The 24,874-nt window shown below is 30.1% G+C and overlaps 1 protein-coding gene across 5 annotated transcripts in view; it reads left to right on the top strand.

Moving 5' to 3' along the window:
* The first annotated feature begins 7,131 nt into the window (after positions 1-7,131).
* LOC127067455 (uncharacterized) overlaps positions 7,132-24,874 on the top strand; it is a 57,147-nt gene continuing 39,404 nt past the window's right edge. The window contains exon 1 of one of the 5 annotated variants that reach the window (XM_051002367.1): positions 7,132-7,845. In XM_051002367.1, coding sequence (XP_050858324.1) covers positions 7,664-7,845 — 182 coding nt within the window. In that variant the 5' untranslated portion in view covers positions 7,132-7,663. Of the gene's footprint in view, positions 7,846-15,821; positions 16,068-24,874 lie in introns of those variants that run through there. The other 4 variants (XM_051002371.1, XM_051002366.1, XM_051002369.1 and 1 more) reach the window with 4 other exon arrangements.

The raw sequence follows: 24,874 nt of genomic DNA, 5'->3' as shown, positions 1-24,874 counted from the left end.
TTCTTTTTTTTTCGTTTTCTTTTCTTATCTTTATATTTCTTAATTAAGTTTTTGTTGTTGAATAATTGAAATTTTTCATTATACCTTTTTTTTTTTTTTTTTTTTTTACTATTATTTTATCATCGTTGTTATTATTATTGTTAATATTAGTATTTTTATTTTCTATCTTTTATATATATATATATATATATTAATAGGTTCTCGTTTCAAATTTACCGCCAATAAATGTCTCAATGAGACGAACGAATTTCTCCGTTTTTCTTTTCGGCGATAATTAAAATTTTTAATTAGATTTGCGTGTGTGCGTATGTGCGTTTGCGTATGTATGTGTATGTCGTTATTATCGTATCTTATATTTTATTATTATTGTTATTATTATTATTATAATTATTATAATTATTATTATTATTATTATTATTATTATTATTTATGTAATATATTTAATACGAGTCCTCAGGTCTACATATTAAATTTGCCGCTCATAATTATTATATCTTCGAAGATCGATCGATTTATATTTTTTTTTATCATCATTATCATTTTATCACTATTATTATTACTATTATTATAACATTATTATTATAATTATTATTACTATTACTACCATTACTTATTATTATTATTATTATTATTATTATTATTATTATTATTATCGTTTCATTATTATTTTATATATATTTTATATTTTTTTTAAGTGTTCTAATTTTTAAATTTGCCGCCCCATTATTGACATCTCGAAGATCGATCGATCGATCAATCGATTTATCTATTTCATTTCCCATCTCGACGATCGATAATTTTCATTATACTTTCTTTTTTTTATCATCCATATTATCATTTAAAATCATCATCATCATCATCATCATCACTACTATTACTACTATTATTATCATTACTATTATTATTATTATTATTAATATTATTACTATTATTTTAATATATCAATACATGTCCTCTTAATATATCGAACAGCAACGATCGAATAGAGAAAGAAACAGAGAAACAGAGAAAGAGAGAAAGAGACAGAGAAAGAGAAAAAGAGAGAAAGAGAGACAAATAGATAGAGAAAAAAAAAAACATTAGCAATGCTAGTTCTCAACTAGTTCTTTCTCTTTTTCTTCTCTTTCTCTCTCTCTTTCGATCATACGTGGGCTTCCTTCATCCATATATCGATTATTGTGTGATAGGGGTCAGTAGTGGAGAGCCGTGTTCAACTCGTTGGAGTCCGATACATTTGTAGTTTCTTTCTCTACTTCGACAGTCGTAACGTGACAACACCACATAATATAATAGAAGATAAAAGAGAAGAAACGTATAGTGAATACACCTAGTGTGTATATATATATATATGTATATATATATATGTACATAATTTATTGTTAAAGAAAAAAAGAGAGAGAGAGAGAGAGAGAGAGAAAGAAAAAAGAAAGAGAAAAAAAGATAGAGATATATAGAGAGAGTAGCAGCAACTAGGGCCTACTTTGGAACATGTACATTTTTTAAATAGGGTAAGTAAGCCACTTTGATTTGAATTTTTTTTTATCTCTTATATATTATTATTATTATTATTATTATTATTATTATTATTATTAGTATTATTAATTGTTTTTTCCTTTATTCTTTCTTTTCTTTTCTCTCTATTTCTTTTGTCTTCCTTTCTCTTCTTCGTTAATTCCAAATGAGACTTTCGTTGAGTCCCCCAAATGGTTTTTCGAATTACGAGAGTTAAGAGCACCTTTTCGTTTTTCTTTTTGTTTCTTGTCGTCTCTCCGTTCTTTTTTTTTTTTTTTTTTATTCTTTTCTGTTTAAATTCGGACAGTTTTTTTTTTTTTTTTTACGATACTTCCTTTCAGCATAATTATTTATTCATTATCGTAAATAATTACGAGAGATCAGTATCTATTAATTATTTGATCGATTCGTTTATCTATCTTTTTGTTTCTTCTTCTTCTTCTTCTTCTTCTATTTCTTCTTTTGTCCTTTCTCTTCTCTTTTTCTTTTTCCACACGATGTTTGTTAATAGTTACGAAAGTATATCATCGTATCGGGGTTTAAATATCGATTTGCAAAATGCTTTCATTCATTATTTACCCTTGCTCGTTAATAGCTTGAAATATAATTACAGTACAACATATATGGATCAGAATTAATGTAACATGTATTATAATTTTATTTACATAATTTCTTCGACGAGTACGCGCGACATACATTACGTCGTACAAGAAAATGTGTGTTAACATCGATTTATATTTAACGGTATGTGGGTGAGTAAGAACGTTGCTTTTTCTCGACGAACCTTTCTCTCTTTATTTCTTTTTTTATTTTTCTTTTATTTTTATTATTATTATTATTATTATTATTATTTTTTAATAAATCTCCTATCTATGTAAAACACATCCATACGTATACGTAAATGGTAACACGAGCTAAACCGATCGATTTATGAATTATCGTAATGATAATCATTTTTTTTTTTTTTTTAAATAGACGTACATGTCTTTACACTCCCTCACTATTCACCCCCCATTCCTTGTCACCATAAACGAGAACATTGGTTTCTGCAGAAAATTAAATAACTACACACACACATGTACACGTATATACAGCATATATGAAGGGATTGAGAGTATTACATGTAAGTACTTTTTACGTGTATTCTTCGGTAAAGTACAATAGCATGATGCATTAATTATTACGAAAGTGTATTCTGTGTATATCGTACAAACCATAATCGATATGTTCACAACGTTCACTATAATATGAACGACTAACGGATGTCGTGTAATCGATTAGTTATATACATAAATACGTACATACATATATATGTCGGTATGTGTTATATTTCTATGTATATAGTCTTTTCGTAATGACCTTATTAAACAAGAGACATTATTAAGATATTCCTACGTCATTCGTGTTCGAGATTGTAAAAAAAAAAGGAGAAGAAAAAGAGAGAAAAGAAAAAAAAACAAACAAATTCATTTACAGATTTGTTTTACTTGTTACGATCTTCCTCGTCGTTGTCGTCGTCATGAAGCGTCAACAAATCACGGTGGATATTTCAAATATGGTGTATACAGCTTTCTCCTATTTGGCATTAGCTGGGGCAGTTTGGATTTTCTTGAGACTTCTTCAGGCTTGCTTTTGGCTTCCTCGGCATTTGAAGAAACAAAATGACGTGCAACAGATGTTGCAGGATAAGGTATGTACTCGTTTGAAAAAATCCCGCCGCGATATTTTCCGTCGGTAAATTAGAATCATTGAAGTGCCACCTGGCGAGAGGAATTGTTACTTTTCAATCGGGTCGGTAACATCGTTCGGCAAACTGTTTTATCTATCGTCATCACATGATAACAACGAGCAAACGTTAAATTCGATGGATGCAATGTCTCGTTCGGACTTTAATGATTGACAAGAGATTTCAATTCGTTTTTAATCAAATTTTTTTTTTTTTTTACGATAATACTTTTTTCCAAATCGGACGTGTGTACTTGTATCAAATTTTTTTGTCATACTCGTATTCCGTTTTTCTTTAATAATTCTTTTTTCTAATAATAATGGGAAATAAGTTGAGTCGGTAACATTACCGACTCGTACTACTTTATCTATTACCATCATACGATAACACGAGTAAACGTATGGGATATTGCAGATGCGACATGTTTTCTCGAATTTTATAATATATTATGATTAACAGCTCGTTTTTATTTACTTTTTTTCTTCAAAAAGAATTCTTTCTCTCTCTCTCTCTCTCTCTCTTTTTCTTTTTTCGAAATTGAACATACGCATATCAAACTTTTTATTATCGAAACGAAAATCAAACTTGAAAAAGATTGTGATTCGTTCATTTATTTATTTTTACTTTTACTTTCTCTTTCTTTTATTCTAAGGTGGATAGTTACGAGAGATATATACTCGAATGCGAAGAAAAAGAGAAGACGATGATATTAGGCGGAGAGAGTACGGAGGAGCAAAATATAGATATCACGAAAAAATGGATGGAACGAAGAGAATGTTTGGAAATGTTGAAGCAAGAATTAAAGAAGATACAAGATGGCGATGAGATCGATTATCAGGATTATATTTCTGAATTAGAAGAGGAGGTGGAGGAGGAGAATAAGAGGAAGATGAAGGAAGAGGAGAAAAATGAGAAGGAAGACAAATGTATGGAAGAGAAAATTTCGAGCAAACATGATGGATCGTCGAAACAGTCCGAAGATATGGAATTACTGATTGGTAAAAAAGAAAAGAAAGAGAAAGAGGAAGAGAAGATAAAAAAGCACAAATAATATATATATATATATATATATATATATATATATATACATATATATATATATAAATTTTTGTTCTCCTTTTATCCTCGTCCAACTAATCGAGCTTGTAATTTGTTTTATTTATTTTTTTGACAATTTCTGTGTTTTTTATAATTTGTTTTTTACAATTCTTTTCAACGATTCGTTCGTCCTAACCTTTTTCTCTTTTCTCATTCTGTCATGGCGGCCATGTGTCGACTTATCAAGAAAATGTATTTTTTATATACGTCACTTTGTAATAAAAAAAAAAGTGTATATAGATAATATATTATAGAAGTGTATAGTAATACTATATAAATATATAAAACGAGAGTATGTATTCTCAAGGTATATACATATATATATAATATAGATATAAAATAATAAATCGATCGTAACGTACACACACACACACCCACACGAAACGATATTCTTAAATCGTATTCTTTTTCGTCGTATTCGCATAATCTTCTCTTTTCGCACATCTGATTGTACAATAAAAAGTATATACATATGTACGTGTTTCATATATTTTGTGTTTACCATTGTAATCTTTCTTTCTTTCCTTTTTTTTTTTTCTTTTTCTTTAAGAATCATCCTTAAATGATATAGACAACAAATCAGAAGCATAAATATACATACATACATATATATATATATTTTCTTTTCTCTCTAATCATCCTTAAAAGTGATAAAAGAAAAAAAAAAGATCAGAAGCTTTCACATGTCATTATTTTCCTTTCTCTCTCTCTCTCTGTCTCTCTTTTGTTTTTTTTTCCATTTAATTATCGCACGTCAATCGTGTTTAACGAAGAAACGTTGTTTGCCTTTGAAAAATATCGTAGATTATATCATAATTAGATGCACGTGTGCATCGATTAACATTGACGAAATTTAATGAACGCGTGTACGATGAATATTTAACTTGTCTAAAGAATTCACCTGTATTTTCGTTAGAGCTAACTTCACGTTGTTGGTAACAGGCGTCGTCGACCTCAAGGTCGCGGCCACATTCGAACAACGAGAAGAAAAAGGAGGAAGAACAAGAAGAAGAAATACACAGTCATGTTCGTTCTTGGCTGTTTTCCAACTAGAGCAATATACAAGAATAATTTCGTAGATTGCTACGAGGTTCTTGTTATTAACGTTAACCTGTTATCGACTCTTGCATGTTACAATCGATTATTTATATACATGCATACATTACACGTACATAGATACATACGTTTATAATTTACATTTCCGAACTATAATAATAATAATAAAAGTAAAAATAAAAAAAATATATACAAAAAAAAAAAGAAATAATAATAATAATAATAATAATAATAATAATAATAATAATCGCGATCTTTGCGTATTATAAATTCGTTTAGATAATTCAAAAGATACGAGCAATATAATAGAAATGTTTTATAGATCGACGATATGAAAAATTTGCAAGGTCATCACGGAATTAACCTCTTCTGTCATCTCATCCTTCATAAAGTTACAAGTTTAAACGTTAAACTTTCAACGTCAAAATGCATTCGTACTATACGTTTCGTTCTTTTAGACTTTTTTTTTTTGCATTCAATTTATCATACTCTCGTACACACGCACGATTTTTTTTTATTTTTTTTTTTTTTAAAGAAATATATTTTTTTTTCCCACCATCGGACCATGTTGGTCTCGTTTTTTTTGGCGCGTAAATTATAATCGTTGCGTTGTGTGTGTTTTGAGGTTATGTACGTGAATTTAGGTGTGTTTGTGTGTGTGTGTGCGTGGGTGAGTGCATCGATCGAAGCACCATCGTTTCCCACGTGAACATACCCCAAGGGATCTGCTTTTTCAGGTATGTATCTATTGATCCTGGAACCCTTTCTTTCGATCACGAAGAACCAACTTGTTAAAAAAAAAAAAAATATAATAAAATAATAATAATAATAAAAAAAAGAAAGAAAAAATGGATGATTTTTTTTTTTTTCTTATAGCAATCAAGCAAACAATTCAAAAATGAAGAACGACGTAAATTTTATAATTCGTTGATCATGACCGAGCTTAAGAAAGAGTAACGTTTTATTTGTATATTACAATCGGTTGCGTCACATTAGAATCGTTAAATACCTCGTACCTATACATTGTTTCGAGTTATAATTGAATTTTTGACACACGTGATTATCATTAAAAAAAAAAAAAAGAACGAATAATCGTAAAGAAGGTCTTTCGATAAAGATCTTCTTTTTATTTTGACAATTATAAACAATGGCGTCATATCAGATATATCATTTATTTAAACAGACTTTTTGTATCATTCGATCGAATTACTGTGTATCGTTAATCACTTCGTTGAAAGTATTCGTTTAATGCTTTTGGATAATTATTATCGAGTATTATATATTAGAATCTTTCATTTCAATACATTTCGAATGTACGTTTATTCATCGGAATAAATTCGACGTGTCGTAATATATATATATATATATATATATTAGGAGTATTAATTAATTTGAATCGTAAATTTTGGAAAGTAATCGAAAAAGAAATTTTTCCATTATTAACATATTTATAAAGATAACGCGTCGATATCTTAGAAATATATAAAAAAGGAAATAATATAACCGTCACACGCACACACGCTTGCACATGCACGCATACAATCATCATTGATACGTACGTATACGAAATATACGTTATAAATCGACGTGTTACCAAAGTTTGCCGCGAGGTGTCACTAGTAGTGGCAGGGTAGAGGGGCTCAAGATACGATCCAGTCTGGTTCGAGCCGCGCTAGTGTACGGGTGGGTGGTAAGGTGGTGAAGGTGGGAGGGTTAGAGAGGTAAGAAGGGTGAAGTTAGCCGCGCATCGTTTGGTAAGAGAGAGGTAGGTTAGGTGAAAGGGTGGGGGGGGGAAACGAGTAACGGACAACGAGCGTATCAATCAACGTGTGTGTGTGTTATGTGCGCGAGTGTATGTGACGCGTATATATAGGCTGGCATGTAATAGTGCGTGTATATAAAGCGATAAAGCTAATTGTGTGCGGTTACCTGATCAAAGAAGAAGAATTTTTCACGAATTTTCTTTTCCTTCGGAAACAAATTCGAATTTTATCGATGACATCTATATATACATGAACATAGATATATGCGTATTAGAGAAAAGAATAGTAGGTTAATCGAAAAAAAAAAAGAGGACAAATAGAGTGTACGAGAGAGAGAGAGAGAGAAAGAGAGCGAGCGAGCGAGCGAGAGAAAAAAAAGAGAGAGAGAGAGAGAGAGAGGGTGAAGTACTCCCTCTCAAGATATAACAAAAGGGTAGGAAGTACGATGTCGTCCAGTAAAACCGGTCGACGTCAAACTTTTATTCACTGATAGAGTATATTTTCGTCGATGTACTCGCTCGTCGCAAATCCAGAAGTTGAGGACGACGATGATAGCAATAGTCATGCCGACGCGAACAAACGAACTAGTACGACTGGCACTGTTGTACGTTACGATGAGCCACATTCTGAAGAGAATGACGACAGTGATGTATCAACGTCTTCTGTTAGGATAAGAAAGAAACGCAAGGGGTAAGTTTTGTTTATTATTTATTTATTATTTTTATTTTTATCGTCGTCGTCGTCATGTTATCATCATCATCATCATCATCATCGTCGTCGTCGTCGTCGTCGTCGTTGTCGTCGTTCGTCATTATTATCATTTTTATTATTATTATTATTCCTTTGTTTTTATAAGCGTGATACAAGTGATCACAGTTAACAAACATTTCTATCGGGAATTATTCGTAAATAACAAACTTGTTAGAAAGGGTTCGATGTATTCACGCTTATTTATTTATTTATTTATTTATTTATTTATTTATTTATCATTCTTCTGTACGTTTTGTTTCTTTTTTTTGGCCTTCTCTTCAATACCCACAGAGAGCGCATTTGTATCGAAAGTTGACGAATAAGAGACAGAAGAACGTGGAGTGAGCGCACATTTCCGGGTTTCTTTTCTTTTCGTTTACTTTATTTTATTTACTTCTTCTTTCTTTTTTCTTTATCCTTTGTTTGGGTTGTATCTCTGTTGGTAATGTAGGCACATGCGTTGAGTTCATTACGGTTGATTCTCTCTCTCTCTCTCTCTCTCTCTCTCTCTCTCTCTCTCCTCTTTATGTATATATATCTCTCTCACTCTCTTCTGGAGCCTGTATATATACTTTTTTCTCTCTCTCTCTCTCTCTCTCTCTCTCTCTCTCTCTCTCTCTCTATTTCTTTCTCTTTCTCTCTCTTATTCGTTCGACTCGTTCCTGTTCCTGTATTTCTCACTTCTACATACATATGTTCGTTCATTCCCGCGTTCCTGCTCTGCTTCCTTTTCGAGGTCGATGACACCGTTGAACTCACGATACACATTTTTAATTCAGGATCGTTATTCCACTCGGAAAACTATTTTATTTTCCATCTTCCTTTTCTTTCGTTTTTCTCGTCGCTTTTCTTTTTTCTTTTTTTGTCATCATTTTTTTTTCTTTCCGATCTTTTTTCTTCGTGAATCGAACGTAAATCGAATGTTTTTTTAAAGTTCGAGAGGTTAGCTCATTGGGCGGCAATTTTGAACACATGCTTTTAAAAAGATATATATATATATATGTATATAATTATAGATGTAGTTATTCTTTCTTTATATAATAAATATTTTTTTTTTATATAGATATGTATATAATATATAAATATATGAAATATCATTTCATGTTAAAAAATAGTTAAAATATACATATATGTATATATATATATATTTTTTTCTCTTTCTTTTTATTTCTTACAATTATTAATAAAATTCTGATTCGTGTTTATATTTCTTTTTCTTTTTTTCTTTTCTTCTTATATTTACCTCAACGAAAAATAATAATCGGTAATAAATCAAATACGTAATGCGTATAATTATGTTGAAAAACATCTCGTAATAATTAACAACGATTTTCTATTAAACGTATTTAACGGTTCGCTATTACATTCATTATTCCGTTTACCGTTAAACGACCGACTTACTAAATATTCTAACATATTAACTTGCTACGTTATAATATGAAATTTTAATCGTATAAAATACTCCTTTCCACTTTTATCTTTCGAATCTAAATGAGTGTAGGTTAATGAAGAGAACTTACTTATCGATCTAGTACCGATCGGTAAAATCGTGTAAAACGATTTATCGACTATGTAAGACGTAAGACGTGTCTTACTTCAGAGTATTTACTATTTACGTAAGCAAATAGAGTAGATAGGGTTAACAATGATATTTTCATTCGGTAATATCCTATCTTTACATTTATGTTACGTATATGTAGAATATATATATATATATATACACATATGTGTGTAACTAGCGGACAGGTGACCGAGATGCGAAGGTCGTTGACCCTTAGATAGGATATATCTTATGACGTCATTGATTGTAGGCCATCTTTATTTACAGCTTTTGCTTCGCCTATAGAATGTCTTTCTTTCTTATCAAAGGTCTCTTTCTCTCTTTCTCTTTCTCTTTCTTTTTCTCTATACGGTCTTTAACTTTATAAATTGATACGTACTTATATATACACACACACAAACACACATATATATATTTATATATATAAACACACTCATATATATACAAATAGTTACAATCTATATACATATAGAAATATATATTATTATTATTTTATTAAATCCAGAAAAGAAATAATTGTTAAAAAATTTACAATGATACATTACATCGTACTCGATATAAAAACAGGATATATATATATATATATATATATATATATATATATCGTCTTTGATACGTATACGTAGATGACTGGAAGCAATTGCGTCAAAGTCGTTAGACGTTGTAAAGACTCGATCATACACCTCACATACCTTCTTTTACTCTTTCTTTTTTCCAAACCATTACGTCAGCTTTGCGACACCACTCGCACGATATCACATCGAAAGTTTTCCTCCTCGTCATCGTCATCGATCGACTACGAAACTAACGTAACCTAACATATTCCATGGAAATATCAAACGTTCTATAGGCCTCTAATTTTATATCGTGTTCGGTCTTAGATATAGATAGATATACGGAGCACTCTTTAATATGTAATCAAATGTATTTTCTCCTTTTTTCCCCCTTGTCTATTTCTGGAATTGGAATTGAAAGATCAAAGAAGATAGAGCTTGAATGTGAAATAGTTATTTTTACTACTCTTTATTCTTTTTTTCTTCTTTTTCCATATATATTTTTTTTTCTCTTTCTATTCACTCTTCGACAAATACGTATTATTATATCTTTTTTTTTTTCTTTTTTTAGGATGTGCGCACGTGTTTGCGTCGGATTGGTCTCAGTCTAGTCAAATATTTTTCTAGTCATGTTTTATTAAATTTTTTATTACTTCTCTTTTTTTTTTTTATTATTAGGTTATTGCATTTGTACGAGAGAATATTCCTTTTTTTTTTTTTTAATATATAATTTTATTGTAGATTTATTTTAGAACATATAAATACTTTTGTTTTTTAATATGTAATGTTTTTTTTTTTTTGCTTCTGCAGACTCACATTTGTCGTTATTGCTTTTATTATTACTATTATTATTATTATTATTATTATTTTAATTACAAATGTAATAATTACAAATTTTCGTAATGAGGTAATTACGATCGATTTTTAACGTCCTACGAGCTTATCATTAGATCAATCTTATTACACTAATAGAATGATTTTTCAAATGTGTACTAGTGATTTTTACGTTCATGTAACTTTCAACAAATTGACATTTATCATTATCAACATTTGACTTCTTTCGAAGTACGTAATCTTCAACGAACGATATTATTTAATATTTATCTTTATCATTTATACTATCGCACTAATAGAATTTTGTGCTATTTTCAACTTATCCCTATATTCACATTTTTACAATTTCGAAACGATGGAAATTCTCTTGCGGTAGAATTTTCCGAAAGATTTCCCGATGAAAATGCATTCTGCAATCTTAATTTTAATCGTCTCGAATATTTTCTTTTTTTTCCCCTTTTTCTTCTTCTTCCTCCATTTATCTTACCCTCTTCGTTCCTCACCCTCCTATTTACAATATATTCGGGATGATAAAAATATCGTTTTGGTTGATTAACGAAAGATAAGACAAGAATAGAAAAGAGATGGAAATAAAAGACAAAATAAGAAACGAATGAAAGAATAAAAAAGAAACAAAAAAATATTAGAGAATCAAACGATAGTTAGACTTTGTATCTATCGGTATTTTTCGTGTTGAGAACCGAGCATATCACGCAGCTCCATTTTATCGATCCGCAGCAGCCAAGAGGAGCTTCACATCCCTCTCCCTTTTCCCCTTTACCTCTTCTCTCTCTCTCTGTCTCTGTCTCTGTGTGTCTCTGTCTCTGTCTCATGCACAGACGAACACACAGACGTAACACGTACACATAGACAAGTTCTACTCCATCTTGCCGATTTCAACATTCACCTAGACAATCTTTCCTCGTTCCTCAATTTCTCTATCATTCGTTCTATCCCATTTCATTTAACGTTATTCAAGCATATACTTATCCAACTATATACGTACATAGGTATATTTTTAATTATAAAAAAGATATCACACGCACGTGCACGAAACACAAATAATATTCTACGCGTGAAATTTTTCTCTCGAATATATTTACTTTCTTCCCTTTTTTTATATACTGCTATAATCTACTCTCCCCTCTTTCTTTCCTTTTTTTTTTTTTGAAATTATAGTATAATGAACGAAGAGGAGAGTCACGTGGCAATGCGGAAGAACAATGGCACGAAATCAATTGCGGGATAGTTCTCGTCGAGTTTTCAGTATGACAGGATTGTTTAAAAAGAGAAAGAGAGATAGATGGATAGGTAGACAGATATAGACTAAGAGAGAGAGAGAGAGAGACAGACAAACAGACAGACAGAGAGAGAGAGAGAGAGAGAGAGAGAGAGAGAGAGAGAGAGAGAGAGAGAGAGAGAGAGAGAGAGAGAGAGAGAGAGAGAGATGCAAGTTGCAGAGAAAGGATTAGATATGGAGGAACGAGAAAGAGTGGGGGTAAAGGTGAGGGTGAGGGTGAGAGTGGGGGTGGTTGGAGGTGGGTGGCAGTGGTGGTGGTACGAAGAGTTTGGGACGGGGATAGTTGGGGTGGTATTGGTGAGGAAGGAGGAAATTTGAAGAGAGGCTGGGTCGAGTAGGTGAGAGAGAATCGACCCGTCTCGTTCCTTTCGTTCGTTCGTTCGTTCCTTCCTTCCTTCCTTCCTTCCTTCCTTCCTTGCTTCTTTCTTTCTTTCTTTCTTTCTTTCTTTCTTTCTTTCTCTCAACTACGTTCTGCATGTTTCGATATCTTATCCATTAGAAAATTATATCGTTATAACGTTATATCCTGAATTATGAACTCGTTAAAATGTAATTTTTTTATATATATATTTTTTTATTTATTTTATATATTTTTTTTATATTTTTTTAAATATTTTTTTTTATATAATTGTATGGGTGAGTTTATGTAATTTGATTTAAAATGTAGACGTTTTTCATTTTAGACGTTGACATAATTTTAAGAAGTAATTTTTGTTTTAATAAAAATTCGAAGTTGTTGTATGAGTAATTTATTAATTTTGATTGTTAGGTATATATGTTTTATATATGTATATATTTATGTTTCTTTTTTTTAATGTTAGTAATTAATAATGATGATATTTATTATAATTATTGTTATTAGATATTATATTGTAAGATTAATGTAAATGATTAAAACAAATTATATGTTTATGCGCATTACGTGAATTATAATGTTCATTATATTATATTTTATTTAACTGGAGAACATTGCGTTAATATCGTGATATATCATTATTAAGTAAATCATTGAAATAATTTATACAGTAATTACTTGAAGTAGACACATTTTTGAATACGTATTTGATATATAAACGTGCACGCACATAGTACAATTTTTTTAATAGAATAATTTAAACATTTCGAATATATACAAAATTTATTTAGATCGAGATATAAAAGTTTTTTTTTAGTAAAACGGAACACTTCGAAGAAAATTAAGATATATTTGAGAATTAGATAAGTTCTCGTTATTGTAAGAACTTCAATATTCGAAATAAAAAGATTTCGATGTTAGAGATGCGATCAATTAAATAACAATACAAAACAAAAAAAGAAAAACAAAGAAACAAGGTCTGTTTGGAATATAAATTTGTTTTAACAAATTAAAGATTTCATATTTTCGTATCACAATAGCGATGCAAATATACGTCGTCTATAACATGTTTGAATAACATTTGGATTTGACGATCTTGACCTCGGAATAATGATAAACGAATGGACCAAGGAAGGGAAATCTTTTACCTCGTGTATCTCGAATATCTTTTCAGGGGTTGGGAGGGTGAAGGTAAGGGGTAAAGAGGTAGAAGGGGTATGTTTGAACACACAGGAATCTCGAATGAAACTAGCTCTAGGTAGTTTCGTTCTTTCTATGAATAGTCCGTAGAATGAATACAGCGTCTTTCTTTTACAAAACACACACATACGTATACACATTTACACACACACACATACACACACTATCTTTCTTTTCCTTTCTCTCGAAAAATTTTCGACGTTATCTTCAAGGCTATCGAGCGATGACACCCGAGAATGTCAAGGTCAAGTTTCTCTAGTCTTTCAAAAAAATATGAATGCAAAAAAAAAGAAGAAGAATTTCGATCTAGAAAATATTATTTCTTTTTCTTTCTTCTTCCTCTTCTTCTTCTTCTTCTTCTTCTTCTTCTTCTTTTTTTTTTCAATTTTACTTTCTTCTTCATTTTTCTTATCAGAAAATAAGATGTATATGCGGAAGATATATAGCGAAGAAAATTATTATAATGACGAATTGATACGGTAAAAGGAAAATCTGTAAATCTGTTTGGACCGATATAATAATTTTTCATTTTTAAATAGTTATTTACGATGCAATGAAATCGTTTAAATTGTAAAGACGTATCTATAAAGAAAATATATATGTATCATTTGGTATTAGATTAGATAATACGATATTCCAAATCGATAGAAAATTTTAAGATCTTATTGATCTATGATATAAGTCGGTCAGAGATATTCGCACGATGAAAATATATATACGCATACACACACATACATACTACGAAACCGATCTAAAATCACCTCTCTCTATTTCTCTCTGTATCTCTCTCTTTCTCTTTCTCTTTCTCTTTCTGTGTTTCGATCGTTGAAGCAAAGAGGTCGAATCCTCGTTTCTGACAGTTAAGGTCAAGACCGTGGCCTTGGTTCATCGAAGAAGATTCATTGACGTTGTTCATTTACTGACCTTGATAAAAATACATATATACGTACATACATACGTGCGTGCGTGTGTATATATATATATATATTTTCTTTTAATTAATCGAACAATATATTTATTTATATTTTTATTATTATATTATTTATTATATTATATATTATTATATTTATTACATATATATATTTCATTAAATAACATATCGATTTATATTTTTATTATTAATTTTTGTTACGGGAGAAAAAATATTTTCGTAACATTTTTTTTTTTTGTTTGTTTTTCTTTTCTTCTCTATCTCTTTTACTCAACAAGTTATTTTCGCAGATAGAAGGATAGAAAAAAATTAAATAATTCGATCGAATCTAACGTCACACAATTATTTACATTCTAATCGTTATTTAATACGGATTAAAATTTTTTTTCTTCTCTCTCTCTCTCTCTCTCTCTCTCTTTCCTTTTCCGTAAATTCGAGTGTCTTCCAATAAATTTTTCTGTCTTATTTCATTATTAATGCTTCGGAGAAACAGTAAAAAGGCAGAAGGAGGTCAAGAAATGATAGGAAGAGAAAGAGAAAGAGAAAGAGAGAGAGAAAGAGAAAGAGAGAGAGAGAGAAATAGTTATTTTTAATTTATTTAGACCGTTCTGTTTTACTTCTGTTTTCCAACATCTTCACGGAAAGAAAAGAAGGGAAATAAAAGATGTGTGTGGGTGTGTACACACGTGTGTGTGCGAGAGGAAGAGAGGAAGAGAGATATCGAATTTTGATCGATAAACGTAAAAAATAAATTGTCGAACGTTTACGAGAAGAAAATTTGTCTGCTATAAGTATTAATCGAAAATCTAAATCAACGAATTACAAGATAAATTTGTTGAAACATTTTTTTCTTTTTTCTTTCTTTCTTTTTTTTTTTTTTTTTTTTAAATAATTACTTCGATCGGAAACAATTTCTCTTCCTTTTTTCCTAAATAATATTTTTTGTTTCTTTTGATATTTCGTTTGAAAATGATTTATATCGATTTATTAAAGGACGCTTTTATCTCCGCCATATGTACGACGATTTTATTGGAACTTCTGGTGTCAAATAATAGCTACCTACTCATAATGCTTTTAAATTGAATTGGTTGGAGTTGTTCTCGACAGCGTCGGTATTCTTGCTATTTTAGGAACTCCGACGGACCTAGAATGCACTCGTTGGCAACCCTTTATTAATAGGAACTCACCGGCCATGTCAACGGCCTCCTAGTGCGTTAGTCGGTTACAGTAGTTTCACGAGTTTACATACATCATTCTCATTCGAATCGATTCGATCGACTTAACCTAAGTGATACTCTCAATTTTTCTTTAAAAAAGAAAAAAGAGAGAGAGAGAAAAGGAACAAAATTATTTGTCATAACTAAAACGAAAGATGGACAACAATGGGATAAATCATATTTGTTGTTGCAAAGAATCTTCGTTGTTTGGTGAGTGGTTTTTTGTCTCTTTTTGTGTGTTTTTTTATTATTTTTATTTTTTATTTTTTTCTACATCATAATTTTAGATAATACGAAGTACATTGATATGTAATCAATGTATTGATTAGCAACGTCTTTTATTACATGCGATTAGAAAAACTAATCATTATAAATTTTAATCTAGGTAGTATAATAAATTGGTATATATATATATATATAAAACTTTGTAATAACGTAATTTATTATAACAAGAATTATATTTATTAATTGTCAATTATTAGAAACGGTATGTAGCTGTGCATATGATGGGAAAATTTTTTTGTAATAAATTATAATTTAAACGGTACAATGAATTGATTTTTTCAATAATTATTATCGTTAATGTCATATAACGATATTCCAGAAATTTATGGAATTGATAATAATTGTAATAATTGTAATAATAATTGATAATAATTGTAATAAATTCGAATTAAATTTACCAATGATTATTAAGAGATCAATTGAAAATTCATGGCAAAATGGCGGTATTCGGAATGAATCATAATCATAATTTCATTGTTGATACAACCTACAGTAACAGTATCGATTCGAATGCAGTATGGTTCGAAACCAAATATTGTACATACCTGACTAAGAACGTACTCCTTTCTTGGTTATGTATATAACACTAAAGATCGATGGATCTCTGAGTTATCGTTCTCAATTTTCTCACGTCGAAGTTTTACTCCCTCTTTTTCTCTCTCTCTCTTTTTTTCATCTTTTTTTTTACTGATTTATACGTTTGACTATAGTCAGCATCACGAACACGTAGTATGTCTTATCCGTTGAGACAGCGACGTGTCGATAGTTGATTTCTATCTTTTCTTTTCTTTTCTTTTTTTTTTTCGCTCGATCATTCTTTAAAAATTCAAAATGACCGTCCAAAAAGTGATTTTTTTATTTACGTTACGTCGTAAACGTAAACGTAACGTAAAATGGATAATAACAGTAATAAAGTCACGAGAATAATGTTGGGAATGAAATTATTTGATATCGGATGATTAATTTACAATTCAAAATGGCGACGGACGATTCTCAATAATTTGACAATGGCGACAAATGGCGGTATAAACTTTGAAGAAAGTATTATCGAGCGATAATAATTGTAATAAATGCGAATGAAACTTATCAATGACGATTAAATGATCTATTTGAAATTCAAAATGAAAGGTATTAACTTTGATGAAAAAATTTCGTAACGAAGTATTAAGTCGCAAAAAAAAAAGAAAAGAACAAAAAAAAGAATCATGAAGAATTAATGAGGATTAATTTACCATTCAAAATGGCGGCATCATCCATCGCATAGGAAGATTTTCGTTGAATAAATTTACGATGAAAATTTATTACGATCGTTTAATAAATTTATCGAAAATTTATGAACGAAGATTAATAAGCGAAATATACGTAAATACAAATGTAACTGCGTAAGATAATTATGAAGATGTTCATGATGTTTGCTCGTGCAAAATTATCTACGATCAGGATTTCGTAATCTGGTAGTATAGTTTTAACCGATGACGATGTTTAAAGTCGAACGAGAGAGAGAAAAAGAGAGAAAGAGAGAGAGACGGAGAGGTTAGGTAATCAAAATGATCTTAGCTAAGATCGCAGTTGGCAGTGCGAAGTGAGAAACGGTACTGTCGAAACAACGCGACGATCGATCGATCGATCGATCACGAAAAACGATTGTGTTCAAAGCGCGAACGAGAGAAAAAAAACGAAACGAAACGAAAAATATATACACCTACATACATACGTACATATATATATATATATAAATAAAAATAAAAATGAAAGAAATCTGTACGATTGGTCGTAAGAGTTTGGAGTTTGTTCGAAAATTTACAAAAAATTTCGTTAATATCGAAAACGAGCCATTAGTGAACGAAACGAGGAAGAACAAGAAGAAGGAGAAGAAAAGGGAAAACGAACGAAACAACGATGATAAAAATTCGAATAGATCATTGAGAAAGAATGGTGATAATTGGACAGAAAACTTCCTTACCGACGAACCGATTCTACGCGATCTTCTTCTCGGTATACCGACCGAGCACGATCTTTTCGATATCGTTTGCACGATTAATCAATTATTATTTTATTATCTTATCGTTCGTGGTATATCTCTTAGAATTTTTATATGAATTTTTTCTTTTTTATTTTTATTTCTATTTTCTTTTTGTTTTTTTTTCTTTACTATATTTTTGGTGAAAAGAAAATTTGTGAAATTTAGTGATGATACTAAATGCTATCGAAAAAGTGTGAATTATCGAAAATCAATATCGATTTATTGATATACTGATGAACGATTTATAATCGTTTATATTCGAATTATTTCTCGCAATTACATGATTCTCGGAATGAGAAATAATTATTCGTAGAATGAGAAGATGAAAGGAGGGATCACGGTGTATAAAGAATTGGTTCCGGGCAGTTGGCCAGTAAAAACGGTCTTCTACGATGAAGTAGGTTGATGTAGTCGATTTATAAATGGAATCGTTGAGAATTAAAGAGCATAACTATGTTTTCCTCTTATCTATCGATTCATCCTCTTATTTTAACTAAACAATAATATTTTACGAGGAATGGGTTACCTAATTAAATTGGGTCACTCTATATATATCTATATACATATACATATATATACATATATATATATATACACGCACGATATATTGTAATCATAATTAAATCAACGTCATGATCGATATTATTTCTCATTAATTAATCGAAAATTAAAAAAGTAAATAATAATAATAATAATAATAATAACAATAACGACAACAACAACAATAATAATAACAATAATAAAATAGTAATAGTAATAATAATAATAATAATAATAATAATAATAATAATAATAATAATAATAATAATAATAATAATAATTGCAAATTGTATTGATCGTATTACAATTATAATTGTATATACAATTATTTTAGAGAAATTGGCTTGTAACACTTTATTTGAATCATTATAGTATACGTCTTCATGTATACGATATACATATATATAATCTTACATATGCATGTATATAGCAAGCGATCAATTTAATTTACATATAAGCTGCTTCATAAAAAACAAATAATTAAATATATAAATTAATTAATAAATTAATTAATTCAATTTCGTAACTTAACATAAATTAATATCACGTAATTTCTGATTTGATATTGTTTCTTTTTTTTTTTTTTTTTTGTTTCTTTTCCTTTAATTTTAGAAAATAATTATTCGTATTTGATAAGAGTGCCTGATTATTTTTGGGCACACTGTATATTAACGAAAACTTCCAATGAATCATGCGACACGTGAAACATAGAGAATATTTTTGGGATGTGGGGTTACTCTCTCTTTCTTGGTAACACCATACGATGTATATCACAAGCATTTTCATTTTCTTATTTTATCGTCATCCTCCTGAGGGTCCAACGGGAAACCATGCGTTGGTCCATATCACGTATTTCTTGTGTGGGTTCCAAGATTGCTAGAAAAGAAACGTGACTCCCGTCTAACATATTTTTTTCTTTTCTTTTTAAAATCTTTCATACACCCACAGTTTCTTTCCGTTTCGTCGGAAAAAGGTGAATAATCCCATAATAATACTATTACTATTACTAATAATAATTATAATAGTAATAAAAAAAAAAAAAAAAACAAATTCATCCTTGGAATTTATAATATCCATTTTCTTTTTCTTTCATTCTTTTGTAGGCTCTCTAAAAATTGAATAAACGTGTAAAATACATTTTCTAGGAATTTAATTATACGAGAGAAAGAAACATTAAAATAAAAATTGATTCATCCTCGACATTCATAAATTAATGTAATCTATCATTTCTTCTTAGTATTAAAAAAAAAAAAAAAAAAAAAGAATCGGACAAAAAAGAAGAAAAAAAAAAGAACCAGAAAAATGGGAGTCATTCGGTGAACGAATTTTTCTGTTGAGCATAGTAATTTAAAAGGGATTTTTAATTAAACGATATTCGACAATTTATAAATTAACACGATTTATAATATTTCTTCTTTTTTTTTTTTTTTGTAAGATCTTAAAATCGAAAAAGAAAAGAATATAAATTAAGTAACGCTAAGGGTAAAAATTCTCTGTCAAAATGATTGATTGACAAAAAAAAATGAAACTATGAAAATAATAATAATAATAATAATCATCATCATCATCGACTCTCTGTTCCCCTAATAAATAAATAAATAAATAAATAAATAAATAAATGAATGAATGAATGAATGAATGAATCTTAGCGTAAATTGGTCGCCCTTTTAATTGACCTTGCCTCGACGGTATACGTTGCATTCTTTTTTCGAGGTCATTGACCCTTACTTAGGTTGGTGCGCGCAATTAACTGGAACCCCGTTCGTTGCGCTCTCATAATTAACGGCTATTGCAACCATTTAAAACCCTAACTATCACGACGGTATGTCATTTATATGCTACAAATATGTATACACAAAGAAAAAGGTAAACAAATGCAAAAACAAAAAATTAATATCACCTATCTTGAAAAAAAAAAAAAAAAAGAGAATAATATAATATAATCGAATGTTTTTTCTTTTTCTTTTCTGAAAAAAAAAAGGACAAAAGAAAATGCTATGGGAACAGATTATTTATTTCTTTATTTTTTGTTTTTAATAATAACAATAATTCAACAAGTAAAAATGTAAAAATATACATTCTAATAATACCTTATGTAGAAAATATATTTTTACGTGGTTGCTGTATGTAAATATATTGTATGAAAATTTGGAATTCATATATTTAGATGCGTGTGAAAAGAATTGTATGAATAAAATTTCCAAGAAAAAAATAATAATTAAATGATAATAATAATAATAATAATAATAATAATAATAATAATAATAATAAATTTTCTTTTCTTATTTTCTTCTTCTTCTTCTTCTTATCTTTTTTCGTAATAGCAATAATTTAATAAATTTAATTCGATGAAACTTTTGTTGAAAAAAAATTATACATATATATATATATTTTTTTTTTTTATATATTTTTGTCATATATATAAACGTTGATTTCGAAATTTAATGAGAATTTAATATTCGATAAATATATTATCGATATATTATATAAATATAACGATTATATCTCCAACATATATAACTGTTATATGTCTGCGGATGTATTTATATATACAATATACATATGTTAGATTAGAATAGAGATTCTAATCGTGGCACGCGCGTTTAGAATGCTCGCGTGACGCCGGAATTCGTAGTCCTAGTCGAATTAAATGGTTACGCTTGTTAAGATCGAAGGTTCAAGGATACTGCGGGATATTTCCTTATAGCGCGTTCTTCTTCCTTGCTTAGAAAAAAAAAAAAAATAAAAAAAAAATAAAAAAAAAAATAAATTAAGAAAGAACAAGCTTTCCTAAAACTATCTAATATAAGCAGGTTTCAGAGAAAACTTTGTTCTAACCATTTCGTTTAAATCGTAAAACGTGATTGCTTTTTTTCCTTGAGAAAAAAAAAAGAAGAAGAAGACAGAAACAGACATTCATTCAATCGATATTCAATAAATTAAAATATTAAAATTAGGATTGGCATTAGAATGTATATTCGTGACGCTAATTGAGGAAGTATTCTAACTTAAAAAAAAAAAAAAAAAGTTAAAACGAATAATTTAATTTCTGTATTTCATTATTTAGAATAATTTATGAGACCTTAATAAAAAAAGAATCATTTCCTCAGTTAAGTCATATTTCTAATCATTGGATTAGAATGGTATGAAACCGTAAAACAAAAATGAAAAAGAAAAAGAGAAAATAATCTGTCGAATTATCTTTTTTCTTTTTCTTTTTTTTTTTTTTTCTCTTTTTTCTTTCTAATCACCGGACGTTATAACGATGTCGAATATGTAAACGAAAAAGTAGAAAAAGAAAAGAAATAATTTCTTAACGCGAATTGTATTAGTAGAATCCTACTGATTAACAGATCGTATCGTTAGAATTTATTTTTAGGTTGCACGTTTACTTTACGAATGTGGTTATTTCCAAAATTAGAAATAATGTATTCCGTGGTCTATGATTAGATTTATTTCACGGACAACTTCGTTCGAAAATAATTACATACATATTTACTTTTACACACACACATTCCATATACGTATATTACGCGTATACGCATGTGTGTGTGTGTGTGTGTGTATATATATATATATATATACATGAGATCAACAAATATCAAAAATATTTTAATTCGTACTAGTGAGATAAAAATAGATATAGAGATAGAAATGATAGAAGGCGGGGGAGTAAACAATAAAGTTAGAAATATACAAGGAAAAAGAGAGAGAGAGAGAGAGAGAGTCACAAACATCAACAAGGGTGGTACACTTTACGTCGATAACATCGACTCGAGCCTACTCTTTATCATTCAAATTCCAACGTGGTATGAGGTACACAGCTGTAGCAGTTGGACGAACACAGACGATGCATCTCTCTCTCTCTCTCTCTCTATCTATCTATCTATCTATCTATCTATCTATCTCTATCTCTCATTTAGTACATCTCACGATGATGCAGTGCACTAGAGTTACTCCTCTCGAAATCCACTCTAAAGACACCCATACCTCCTCGTCTCATCCTATCCCATCTCCCCAATCCTTCCTCACCCATTCCCCATTACTTCCCGTTCTCCCTCCATCCCCTCTAACCAAACCCCCACCATTCCAATTTCAAATCATTTCCCGTGTTCACAGTATTCGGCTTCGAGCCAAATATCTACACGAAGAGAGAGACAGAGAGAGAGAGAGAGAGGACACACGTGGTATTTTAGAATTTGATAGAAAGAAATTGAGGACTAAACAGAAGTAGTGGTAGGTGGGGGTTGGAAGATGGTAAGAGGAATAAAACGTGAGTCAGGTGACCTCTTCGACGATACTACAATTATGTTCATTGTTCACATAGAAATAGGACATCCAAAAAAAGGAATGATAATAGTTATCTATACAATATGGCGGATATCTCGTAGGGAATTGTTTTTCTGTAAAACTCGAGCTTATATTTTATTCATTATGTCTGTTGTTCTTCTATCAATCTTCTTCTAAAGGAAGAGACGAGAAATAATGATAATAGATATCTATATACAATATGGCGGGTATCTTGTAGACCTATGTTCTCTCTCTCTCTCTCTCTCTCTCTCTCTCTCTTTTTTTTCTTTTGGAATACACGACACCATATTTTATTTATTACGTCATTGTTCTTACATCAATCATTTCATATCAAATTTTCCGATCTCAAATATTTACGAAAAAACGTTGCCCAACGTTTCGAAAGTTTTTTCTGATCGGTCTCGGGTTATACGGAGGAAAACAAAACGTGTGAATCAATGGACTGTGTAACGACATAGCGATTATTATCGTTGTTCACTGGCAAAAGAAACAGCTGATATCTATACAATATGGCGTACGTCGTGGGAACTATATTTTTAATGCACGACTCCATATTTTTATTTATTACGTCATTGTTCTACCGATCGATCATTGGACGCGTCAAATTGTCCAAGCAAATATTTGCGAGAAGAAGAACAACGATAACTAAAAAAAAAAGAAACTAAAAAACTCTTTAGCTAGTTTGGAAAATTTTGTAAAAAATATTACGAGACGGTGTTGGATGAGGGGATAACGGATAAATCGAATGATACCCTAACCGATACCATTTTTATTATGCTTCTTTTTCTAAGAAATAAAAAAGACAAGGAAATAAATGGTTACAGTTGATATCTGCCGGATATCTTTGTGGCCATATTTTTAGGATCGTTCGTTGTCTCCGACGTCATGTTTTATTTATTACGTCGTGTCGTTAGATCAGTACTTTATTTCCGTCTTGTCCGGGTAATACGGTGACGATAGGGGGTGGGAGGGGGTTGGGGATATTATCGGAAATATTTCGACGAAGAATTATCCAAGAACATTTGACGATATCTTAATCTCTCTTCGACGTTTTCCTAATCGTCCTAAATAAACGAATTGCAACGAGATGAAAAGAGTTATTCTTATTTTTTTTTCTTCCTCTTTCTTTTTTTTTGTTTTTCTTTTGTTCTTTTTTTTCTTCTTCTTATGGTAAGATAAGCCAGCTTCGTGTTCTGCAACTTGCATAACAAACTTGTTTGAAACATGAGACAAGGTCACGGTCGTGTGTCGCGATCTCGAACAGTATCAGGAATCGTATGACAGTCTGTTCTGTGCGTGTGTGTATGTGAGAGTGAAAGAGAGAGAGAGAGAGAGAGAGAGAGAGAGATGAATAGAGATAGATAGGTAGATAGATAGAAAGATAAATAAATAGATAAACTGAATTGATTGATTGACTGACTGACTGACCGACTGACTGACTGACTGACTGACTGACTGACTGACTGACTGACTGACTTTTTTTTTCGTGCAATCGTTCGTTCTCAATTGCTAATATATATGAATAAATATCGTACATCGGAAAATATCTGAAAAGTATCTATTAGATGGATAGCAAACACAGAGTGAGTAAAAGGGGCTTGAAAATAATAGTGTGACGTCGAGAGGACACATAGGGGTGAAAGGTTTGGAACTGCGTCATCGATGCTTTTCATCGACCTCTCTCTCTCTCTCTCTCTCTCTCTCTCTTTCACTCACTCACTCACTCTCACTCTCAATCTATCTATATATCTTTTAACCCCTTACCTGGTCTCATCATCAAGCCTTTGTCGGTTTTTTTAATCACTTACTATCTCTCTTTCTCTCTCTTCATGCTCCCTCCTACTCTCTGCATCCATTT

The sequence above is a fragment of the Vespula vulgaris genome, chromosome 11 (genome assembly GCF_905475345.1).
Source record: "Vespula vulgaris chromosome 11, iyVesVulg1.1, whole genome shotgun sequence".
Lineage (NCBI taxonomy): Eukaryota > Metazoa > Arthropoda > Insecta > Hymenoptera > Vespidae > Vespula > Vespula vulgaris.
The sequence above is the reverse complement of the archived record's forward strand: the minus strand, read 5'-3'. Positions and strand labels throughout refer to the sequence as shown.